Source organism: Brassica oleracea, chromosome C8 (genome assembly GCF_000695525.1).
Source record: "Brassica oleracea var. oleracea cultivar TO1000 chromosome C8, BOL, whole genome shotgun sequence".
NCBI classification, from domain to species: domain Eukaryota; kingdom Viridiplantae; phylum Streptophyta; class Magnoliopsida; order Brassicales; family Brassicaceae; genus Brassica; species Brassica oleracea.
The window spans coordinates 25,889,828-25,901,336 of NC_027755.1; the positions used below are offsets into that span (position 1 = coordinate 25,889,828).

General features: G+C 34.9%; 3 protein-coding genes across 3 annotated transcripts; all 3 read right to left on the reverse strand.

Annotated features, from left to right (window-relative positions):
* Positions 1–705: 705 nt before the first annotated feature.
* Positions 706–2,774, reverse strand: LOC106309042. Its single transcript, XM_013746124.1, has 7 exons — positions 2,694–2,774; positions 2,527–2,619; positions 1,800–1,866; positions 1,657–1,750; positions 1,411–1,569; positions 1,297–1,339; positions 706–1,197 (listed from the first exon to the last, which is right to left on the reverse strand). Exons 1-7 carry the CDS (start codon positions 2,772–2,774, stop codon positions 706–708), a joined length of 1,029 nt encoding a protein of 342 aa, XP_013601578.1.
* Positions 2,775–6,393: 3,619 nt separating this feature from the next.
* Positions 6,394–8,538, reverse strand: LOC106307664 (tRNA-dihydrouridine(20) synthase [NAD(P)+]-like). The gene is made up of 9 exons (XM_013744676.1): positions 8,432–8,538; positions 8,232–8,337; positions 7,863–8,001; positions 7,658–7,766; positions 7,424–7,560; positions 7,176–7,312; positions 6,978–7,084; positions 6,786–6,913; positions 6,394–6,630 (listed from the first exon to the last, which is right to left on the reverse strand). Exons 1-9 carry the CDS (start codon positions 8,474–8,476, stop codon positions 6,549–6,551), a joined length of 990 nt encoding a protein of 329 aa, XP_013600130.1. The 5' UTR covers positions 8,477–8,538; the 3' UTR covers positions 6,394–6,548.
* A 1,352-nt stretch (positions 8,539–9,890) lies between these two features.
* Positions 9,891–11,509, reverse strand: LOC106307665. The gene is made up of 8 exons (XM_013744677.1): positions 11,402–11,509; positions 11,140–11,217; positions 10,976–11,043; positions 10,760–10,900; positions 10,595–10,636; positions 10,392–10,507; positions 10,197–10,298; positions 9,891–10,103 (listed from the first exon to the last, which is right to left on the reverse strand). Exons 2-8 carry the CDS (start codon positions 11,199–11,201, stop codon positions 9,975–9,977), a joined length of 660 nt encoding a protein of 219 aa, XP_013600131.1. The 5' UTR covers positions 11,202–11,217; positions 11,402–11,509; the 3' UTR covers positions 9,891–9,974.

The following is an 11,509-nucleotide window of genomic DNA, read 5'->3' on the forward strand; positions in this document are numbered from 1 at the left end:
TATATGATATCACACATTCGTAAAAAAATAGATAGTTTAAGATGCAAAAAAAAAATATTTACTTAATGAATATAATATGAACGAATATTACAAATACATCATTTAATAAAATAAATAATCAAAAACTGAAAATTCATACTCGCGCTGGCGCGCTGGTCAGAGTCTAGTAATTTGTTACAAAATATATCTATGTATTATGTTTACTAAATATCTCCCCTGATCATACACATATATAAAAATTTATAAATATTTAATTTATAAATTATCTTAAACGATTAATATTTTGTTTTTTAAATTAATAATTTGTAAGATTTTATGTATGTTATATGTATTAAAGTAACTCTACTTCATAGTAAGTTTCATCATCAATACTATTTTTTTTGAAAGAATGTTAAATTTATTCAAATCAAAAAGACTTTTGTACAAACTGATGCATCTTTAGTCAAATGTGTGATAGAACTAGAACAAAATCAAAGATTTAGCCCCATCTAATCTCTAGACGAAAACCAAACCACCATTGCTTGCTTATGAGTTTTTCCTCCTCTGTCCTTGCAGTGAACTGATTTGGATTTTTGTCTGCTTGTCGATGAACTTGGTAAGAAGACTCGGAGGTCGCGGAGCCGTGCCATGTCGATCTCCTGTTGCCAGGCGGTTGTGTACTGCAATCCAGGCAATGACAGAGTATTTAGGAGTTTCTCCAGAGAATCAGAGACCCTTATACCACTGAACATTTGGCTGCTGCACACGTGTTAACTTCCAAGTTTGGTTAGTGCCGAAACCGGGTCGAAACACATTTTCTTTTCCTTTCCACAAAACCACATCATCCTCTTCAGTACGCCCTTGCGTTCTCAGCTTGAGGATCTCCTTATCAATGGTGATCAAGTGTTCTGCTATATAGCGGCGACTCCGGTAGTTGTGAATAACAAATTCTACTGTGGCATTAAGACTAATCTCAAGCGCAATGCATCCTTGCATTTGTGTGAGGTCTATTTTCCTCCCCAAAGAGGACCACTCATCAAACCAAAAAGAAGTAGAAGCACCACTCCTCAATTCAACTTTAACAAAAGATCTAGCAAGAGCTCTAAACTTCAGCAGCTTCTTCCAGATCCAAGAGCCAAGAGAACTTGTGTCACTGATGCTCCAGAAGGAGCCTTTCCTTATCAGATATCTTTTAACCCATTGGACCCATAGAGTAGACTGCGAAAAAATACGCCATATGAGTTTGAGACAGCAGACCCTGTTTGTTTACGAAAGGGATCGTAATCCCAACCCTCCTTCCTCCTTCGGCCTACAAACATTATCCCAAGAGGCTTTGCTTTTGTTATACTCATTGTTGGCCCTGACCATAAGAACGATGAACAGAGTTGATCAATCTCCTTGATACATTGTTTTGGAAGTCTATAAACTGACATCGAGAAGTTGGTTATGCTGTGAATGACAGAGCCTATGAGTTGCAGGTGACCTGCAAACGAGAGCTGTCGTGCCGTCCAAGATGTAATACGCTTCCTGACTTTGTTAACCAAAGGAGAATAGTCACTTGACGTCATTCGCTTTGTTAACAGCGGGACCCTGAGATAACGGACCGGCAGAGTGCCAACCTCAAATGGAAATTTCTATAAAATAGCTTCTCTGTCTTTACATACACCAGCCACGAACAGAGTGGACTTCTCAAAGCTTATCTGTAAACCTGACATGCCTGCAAAGTCTTTGAAGACTTGTAAAATCCCTTCCACCGAGCTCTTTTTCCCATCTGAGAATACCAATAGATCATCAGCGAAACAGAGATGGGTTAGCTGAACTTTGACAGTAAGGATGATATCCCATCTTCCTCTCCACTGCTGCTTTATTTAGTAACTTAGATAGAACCTACATGAAAATAACAAACATATATGGGGAAAGAGAACATCCTTGGTGAAGCCCTCTAGAACTATTGAAATATCCAGCTAGTTTTCCACTTATCTGAACCGAAAAAGAGGCAAGCTCAATACACTACTTCACCCAAAACACAAACTTGTCTGGTAGCTTTATTGCAGAGAGAATAGACAAAAAGAAAGGCCATTGAACTGAGTCAAAGGCCTTGGATGTATCGATCTTTACTGCACATCTAGATGATATTGTTGGCTTGTGGTAGCTCTTAACCAGCTCAGACGCGAGCAAAACATTCTCCATAAGAAGCCGGTCATTTACAAAAGCTGACTGGTTTGTAGAGATGAATTTTGGAAGTATTTTTTTCAACATGTTCGCCAAGATCTTTGACAGCACCTTATATAAAACATTACAACAAGAAATGGGTCTGTAATCTCCCATTCTAGTTGCTTCATCATTCTTCGGTATAAGGGCTAAGATAGTAGAATTGATGCCTTTGGGTAGAAAGCCTTTGGTGAAAAAAGAATGTATTGCTACTACAAAGTCTTTGCCAAGAACATGCCAAGCTGATTTGTAGAGTTCTCAAGTAAAACCATCTGGACGGGGGGATTTGTTTGCCGCCATTGCAAATAAGACATTTTTAATCTCCTCTTCTGATACCTCTTTATCCAACATCCGCATGTCTATCTCATCACATTCAAACTCCAAAAGTTGCTTAAGCTCAGTTTCAGATATTCCCACAAAATCCTCCGGCTTGTGAGATAAGAAACGAGAAAAATGCCTTACTGCTTCCTCTTTTATTTCATCTTGACAGTTTTCTATAGTACCATCTTCTCGGTGGATCTCTCTGATAGCATTTCAAACTTCTCTAACCTTAGCAGCTTGATGAAACTGCTTGTTGTTACCATCTCCAATACCCAACCAATGAACTTTTGCTTTTTTACTGAGGATTTTTTCCTCTAGTGTAGAAAGAAAGTTCCAGCGATCATAGGCTATTGATTCTTCTCTCATATTATCTTGTGTTGGGTGGAGCATCGTAGCTTCCTGGCGATCGCAGAGAATACTCCAAACTTCTTTCGTTTTCTTCTCAATTTCTCCAATGTGATCCTTTCTCAGCTTCCTCAGAAGAGGTTTTAATAGTTTTAACTTCTTAGTCAAGCGATGAAGAGCAGATGTTGAGTTGAAGATAAGTTATGTTGTAGCCCAGAATTCTTGAACTAAAGGTAGAAGCTCCGGGAAATCAGCAACTGCATTGACGAACTTAAATGGTTTGCGAACTTAAGTCATCCCTTCCTGAATCACGATCTGACAGCGCATATGATCAGAGCATCCACCTGCCTCAAAAACACAGTATGATTGAGGAAATTTCTGCAACCATGAATCATACATCAACGTACGAACAAGTTTCTTACAAATCAGATCATTGTCCCGCTTGTTGCTCCAAGTGAGCTTGGGACCTTGATAAGACATGTCTATAAGCGAACAATAGTTGGCCACACTTTGAAAATCTCTCACGACATTTAAAGCAATCGACATGTCCTCATTCCCAGAATGCTCTTCCTCATCCAAAATCTCATTAAAATCCCCAAACACCAACTACGGCTTGTTTCTTATCATAGGCGAGTTCTGATGAGATTTCAGATCCTGCCAAAGCTCCTCCCTCTCCTCTACTGTGTTTGCAACATAAACAAAGGAACAAAAAATTTCTTCAGTCATCCCTTCCAATAAGATACCTCAAGTGATTACTTGGCCACTCTTAAAACACGGAGTCACTCTAACCTTCGGACTCCAAACAATCCAAATCCCTCCCAATCTATTATTTTCATAATTTGATAGGAAAGACCAATCTCCAAATACCGATTCAGCACTACTACTTGCCTTTTTTTCTTTAACTCTAGTCTCCAGTAGACAGTCAAACTGGAACAACCCTTTTCTGATCCATTCTCGAACTACATAATGTTTAGTTTTTTTATTGAGTCCTCTGATGTTTCAGAAGAAACCAGACATTAATAATTTTTGCGAGTCGACTTTTTGCTCGAAGCCTCCTTGGCTTTCTGAGCATTAGAATCAGACAAGAACTTGTGCTTATCTTTGGAGTCTCTTGGTAGGGACTGCCGCACGATGGTTACACTTTGCTCCTTTTTTTTTTTTGATTATTTATCTTCAGAGATGCATCATTTGATTCTCCAGATTTTTCAGCACCGTAAGACCCTTTCTGAACTGCATCTTCAACTTTTTCCTCCATCATCAATACTAGGCCTGAGACGGATCGGATATCCGAGCAATTTTAAGGTATCCGGATCCGGATCCTTATCCGGCGGATCCATAATTTTACTATCCTTATCCGGATCCGGGGTTTTCGGATATCCGGGTGTCGGATATCCTTCTAAAAATTGTAATATCCGGCAGATATCCGGATCCGGATTTGGATTCTTAAAATAAACAAAAAATAATATTAATATATATAAAATATGAACAATAATTTAAAAATAAAAAAAAATATAATATTTCTAATTATTTCTATGTATAATATTACAAAATTTACATAAAATTTATATATACTATTATAAAAAAGAAAATATATTAAATAAAATTAATTTTTATATATAGATATTACTATTTTTGAAATATTTATCAATAAAACTTACGGATCCGGATCCGGCTTTGACGGATCCGGCTTTGACGGATCCAACATTTTACTATCCGGATCCGGATTCGGTCCCTCCAGATATCCGGATTTTCAGATCGGATCCGGAGCGAATCTCGGATCGAATCCGGATCTCGGATAAAAGTTCCAGGCCTAATCAATACTAATAAAACATAAACAATTTTTATCTACTTATAAATAGTTTAGGTTGGAACATATCTTTTTGGGTTTCTATTATTTTTATTTATACCTAACTTAATTATTATTAAATATATATTCTAACCTAAAATTAAATAACTAAATAACTAATATATTGTTTTTAAATATTGAATTCAATTTATATTAACACTATATTTAAAACTATTCCATCATATTTTTTTATTAATATAAAAATTATATATGCCTACTAACTGGTATATATAAAATTTTACTTTAATCCAAATTCAAGTAACAAATGTTTCTAAACCCTCACCATATACATAACAATATAATTCTTATAGATAAAATATTAAAATTAGATAGAATAAATTTTAATAACTAGCTACTATTAATATTTAAGGATATGATAGAACATGTTATTATTGTTAATTTATGATTACAGGTTTACTGGTTTTCCAACAAACATGTAAAATATTTATCAAATATAAAATTAATTAAACAAAACATAAAACACACTTTAAGTTAGGCTTGGGCTTTCAGGTACCCGTTGGGATACATGTTGGGTATTTTAAATTTTGATTCTAATTTATATAGGTCTCATTCTGGTAAATTTGTAAGTACGGATCGAGTTTGGATATAACACATCGGTTTTGGTTCTAATTTGTATCACATTATAAAATCTATAAAGTAACCATATATCGTTTGGATTCAGGTTATATTGGTTTGGTTCGAATATATCTGAAGTTAAATCCAAAATTTAAAAGCAACACATAAAAAACATATACTTATTTTTATAGAATTGCCTATTTAAAGTACTTATTTAAAATTTAAATACTTATTTTTAGATATCATTTCAAAATAAATATAGAACTGAATATTTGAAGCATATATTTATGTTTCAAATATTTATATTTGCGATTAATTTGGAATTCAGATCGGTTTTTTGGAACTTTTCAAGTTTTTCAGGTTACCCGTTCAGGTTCGGCTAATAACACTTTGGGTTCAGATCGGTTTCTTGGAACTTTTCAAGTTTTTCGGATTATCCGTTCATGTTTCGAATATGTTTTGTACCATCTTACAAGCTTCATTCCGGTATTTTTTTAATTTTGGACGTGTATGGATCCGATTTTTTGTTTGGTTCAGTTCAGATTTCAAATTAAGGTTTTATGCCAATGCCCACTTTAAATAAAGAGAAATGTGATTACATAAAGTTTTCGCCGAATAATTATCCCGACTTCGCGGATGTTAGATTTATTTCTGACACCAATATCTTTAATATTATATTTTACTAATCAAGCTTACTCGTGTTATATTTGTTACTCGTATGTCGATAAAGGAAGACAGTTTCATTTTTTCTTGAAACCGGTTATTCCATCCACCTAATTTCCAATAACAGCTAGGAAAATATTTCCCATATCACATGTATATTGATTTAATCAGGCTAATATTTGAGTATTATATGGTCACGATAAAAAAGAAAAGAGGCTCATCCAGCTTAATGCCATGCAAGATGAAACGATTGGAGTAAGATAGAGGTGTACCAGAGTCGCTGTGTATTGCAAATTCCGCATGGTTAAGGCTAGACTCATGTAGAGTGTAAGTTAGGGCAAGTTTGGTTACAAAGAATCGATGTATAAGTTAGGACAAGTTTGGTTACAACGAATCCATGTAATAGATTTTTTTAAAAAATATATATCCATGGAATAGAACAGAGGGGTCGATGAAGAGAATGCATGATTATGTATTTGTGATAGTGTAGTTGCTTCCAGTACACTAAGATTCGAATTTCGTTTAAAAACAATGGGATACCTCTTTATATAAAACATAAAAATGGGATTACACGAAGATTGGAAAGAAAATGCATTTTGTTTAAGTATCACAAAACATAATCCAAGTCATGTGTCAGGGGACGAATGTTCTTCACTGTCCAATAGTAATCTTCCAACTCGTAAAGCTTCCTGAAACATCAACAAACAACATTAGACTTCAAAACTGAATCAAATTGGTCTAAGACTCGAGCCACTACGGTGGACTATAGTTTCGATTCCGTTATATGATTCGTTCTGTAGTAAAAACCAATAAACACACAAGTTAAAGTAAGAGGTTAGCTTACGCTATATCTGCCAAAGTGTCTGCTTTGTTGAGAGACTTTCCTTCTGCTAATTCAAGACAAGAATGATGCGCTATCATCTCCTTTATCGTGTATTTTGTGCTCTTAACATCGTTATTCCACAAGATGCTCTGCAACAAAACACCCACAAATCAGAAAAAATTTAAGTTATACCCTTAAGAGACATCTGCTAACCTTTCTAATGTATTTATTTTTCACATCTTCCCAGTGTGACTTCCCTTTGGGAGAGAAAATTGAAGCATTCCACATAGCCCCTCTTGCAACCATCACCGATGCAGCGCCTTTGCAAGGAACACCAAAAAAAACAAGGTTATATAACTCAGAGGTGAATCAAGTAAGACCATTAGATTCAATAAGTCTTATCATATGTACCTGTAGCAGTTTTAATGCGAGAGAAATCATCGTATTCTAAAACATCTCCATTTGCAATAACGGGAATGGACAATGCGGCAACTACATCTGCTATCTCGTCCCATTTAGCAGGATCTCTTGGCCTGTCTGCAACTTTCCTATATTCATGTAAGGAGAAGCCAGTTACCAATTTTTTTTTTGGTATATAAAGAAGCAGATAAAAGGAGTGAGAACTAACAACTCACAATGGTGTATGTATGTATTATTACCTCCCATGTACAGCAAGAGCTGGTACACCAAGTTTCTCGATTCTCCTAGCCAATTCAACAGTATCCGCTGGTGATTTTAATAGACGAATCTTGCAAGTAACAGGTACGTCTAAGTTCCTCTTAAGTGTAGCTAGAATCTGTGGGATGGAGAAGAATTCAGAAACTGATCAGTCAGATACAAAGGCATATATATATATATATATGAAAAAGAGAATTGAGAGAGGCAAGCAATACATCATGAATGAGCTCGGGTTTACTTAACAGAGCAGCACCCATTCCTCCTTGAATAGAGAAAGCCTTGGGGCAACCCATGTTAATATCAACAGCTGCAACATCATTGCACCTACGAAAATGATGAAACAACAACAACAGTTATTACTTCAAAATTCGTACAAAAAGATATGAACTTTTTGGTGGAGAATATGACTCTAAAACATACACAATCTCAGCAGCTTTGAGAGCCCTAACAGCATCAGAAGTTCCCATTTGAAAAACAACTCTTTCTCTTTCTTCATCACATGTGCTAAAGACGACATTCTCTGTCCCTTTCTCCACAAACTCTGTTGTCCCGGAAGCAACTGCAGAGGGACAATAAGAATCTGAGAATCAGGTGATTCATGAAGATAAGCAGGGACACACTAAAGAGAAACCTATTAATCTTTGCTTAGTTCTAAACGAATAAACACGGTAGCTGAATCAATCTCCCTCTCTCTATCCAGTGAGCATACGGTACCAGGCAAGCTATGAGAGAATCTAGAAACCATATGAATCAAATTCAAATTCACAATTCATGGATACCAATACTTACCGTTGATTCGGCGTTGGCATTTAACAAGCTTATGATCGATAATCTCTTCTCCGTATGTAATGTCGGCGCCGTACTCAGCCGCCAACATTCGGAAAGAGAGCGTTCCCTAACAACAACAACAACAACACCTCTCTGAGTCTGAGAGATAATAAGCAGCAAGAGCAAAGGTCTGTGAACTAGTTTGAGGCTTTTGGACTTACCACACGGACCATGGGAGCAAGAACAAGCTTGTTCCGGTAATCCATCTTCTTCTTCTTCTTCTTCGTGGCAACGTCGTCACACGCAGCCACGAAGATGCCCCAAGATCTGCGCAGAGTTTGATTTTTCCTTCATAAGTTTTGTGTTTATATTGGGCCCTAAATAGGCCTATTATAATTGCTTGTGTCATTAGGCCTCATTATAAGTAGGGTGGTTAATTTAGAGACCAAGCTTCTCATCTTTGTTCGATTTTCCTCAGTTATTCAGTTTATAAAAATTCATCTTTAATAATAACTTATAAAAATTCATCTTTATATTAAACTTATACTCCATCCATTTCAAAAAATACATATTTTACACTTTTCGCACATATTAAAAAAACACATTATTGTTTTTTTTGTAAATAACAGTTTTCCATAACTTTTAGTCAATAGAAATGTAATAAATACCATTAGCTTTTTTAAAATTTACAATTTTTCGTTAAATAATACATTGAAAAGATAAAAAATGTATCTTTTTGAAACCATTTTTTTTCTAAAATGTGGATCTTTATGAAACAGAGTGAGTATCTATTATGGTTTGGGGTTGTTTGAATATCTTTGGTATTCAGTTTATTCTGTTTTAACCAAAACTCATCTACGTTTAGTTATTATAAAATTTATGAATTTTATTTTATATGATTAGAATTTAGTAAAAAAATAAGTTGTCAGCACATAAAAAATATTTTAATCAAAATTTATGACACAGAAGTAAATCAAACTAACTATTTACTATAAAAAAAATTAAAAAGTAAAGAAATTTTGATATCCAAATTATATCAATAAACATATATTATCATTTATATCAGGGCAAATCTCCAAAATAGCACATTTCTAAGTTTATATCACAAAAATAGCACTCAAAAACTAAAATGACCAAAATAGCACATTTCTAAGTTTATATCACAAAAATAGCACTCAAAAACTAAAATGACCAAAATAGCACATTTCTAAGTTTATATCACAAAAATAGCACTCAAAAACTAAAATGACCAAAATAGCACATTTCTAAGTTTATATCACAAAAATAGCACTCAAAAACTAAAATGACCCCTAAACCCTAAACCCCACCCTTTAACTCTAAACCCTAAGTTTGTGACTTTTGATAAAACATTAAGTACTATTTTTGTGACTTTTGACCTTGAGTGCTAGTTTGGAAACAAAAACTTGATTTAGTGCTATTTTTGTCTTTTTCTCTTTATATTATATAGTGTATAAATAACTCTATGTTATTTTGTTTTAATCATTCGATTTTATCGGTTTGACAACTATATATTTCGGTTTTTAATAATTAAAAGATATAATTTTTTTGTGCACCATATAATTAACAGATATACTAAAATCAAATTATAGTTATTTTTCTATTTCAGTTAGGTAAACGTAGTTATATTTGGTTTTACTAGATTGAACTGGTCTTCTAAAATGTAAACGACTGATACATTCGCTTCTTTCCTTGTTTATGAATGGGAAACAAAATATCAAACAAAATTAACTGAATAAGTGTGTACTAGTAGATACATTTCCATGCTCTGTTCAAAATCTCGTCTTCTACAAACGGACGCAATGACCACATCATAGTGTAAGTATCTAGTTCATCAAATGATGTCTTCAAACTAAGCGATCTCACAATCTTTTCCTGCAAAAATAGTATCCGTCGCTCTTCAGTAACATTTTTGAAAGTTTAAAGATCAAGCATTCAGATTATCTAAATGTTCAAACTCTCACACACCTGCATAACATAGTTCTGCTTCACCATACTGTAAACAACTGCAATAACTGTAGCGTACTCTGTAACTTCAGGTTCTTGAAGAAAATGTACAGTCTCATTCTCCTGAAACCAAACAACATTACTCTTCTCTGTAACCATTTTTCAGAGATATACAAGTTAGTTTCTTCGAGAAACAAGTTTATGTTGAAATCTTACCTCATCACTCGTTACATGTCGTAACTCATCACCTGATTCTACATCTAGCTGTGTTGTTGTTGCAGTCTCAATTGCCTCATCGGTGAGACGCTCAAGCTCAGATAACAGGCTTTGAGCTGCAATTCCCACATCTTAAAGATTAGAAACATTAACCAATGGGAAAACAAGCAACCTGGTGTGATAAACAGTAAATACATCACTACCTTTGATCAGATGGTCAGAAAGTCCTGATAGGGATTTATGCACTTCTTATTCCGGTAGTTTTGGTGAACAAAAAACGGAGAAATGTGTACGCAGAATGTTTATAAAAATGAAAGTTTTTAACATAACAAACTTTGAGAGTGAGATTAAAAGAGTTGATCACTTACAAGCCTTTGTGCTTTTTGCAGCATCATCGATGATAATAGAGCCGGATTCTATATACGATTTTAGCCGTCTTGTTTCATTGTTCTTGATAAGGTTCTTGATCAAAGTGGACGAAGTGACCATTGGCGAGCGTTTGAGCAAGGCTGGGGATAAGAAAGAGTGTCAGTGAGCGAGAGAAGGATGGTAAAACTGAAGACAATACAAAGTGAGAAACGTACAGAGTCCTAGCTGAAACCGAAGAAGAAAAGTGTTTGCAGCATTCCCTAGTTCCTCAAGTTTTGTGATCCTACAATCATTGCAGTAACAGAGATTCGGAGAGAGTTAAACACAACACACAAGGACATAAATGTAGGAGAGAATCAATCAATCGAAATAAAATTACCCTGTCATAAACTCTTTGAAAATATCGTAAACTTTAAGCTTCAGTTCGCTTCTCGCTTCCATCTCTTTGTCTTTAAAACTACAAGACATATGTAGACTGCTATGAGCTAAACAGGAGGAGCTTCGACAATCTCAACACGGAGATGATCTACTTCGACAAACAAATCGGAACTAACACAACGTTTCTGAGCTAATCGCAACCAAAATAGCAGACTTCTGAGAACCAATCGACAAAGACAAGAGAAGTAGCACATTTATTTAACCTCTAATCTGATCCCCGATTCAACCGAAATAACAAAAAGCTCAAGCTTCTTCGTCTTCCTCAACTCTTCTTCTTCTTCCTCTCCGCTGCGATTTTTTCTTTTTCTTTT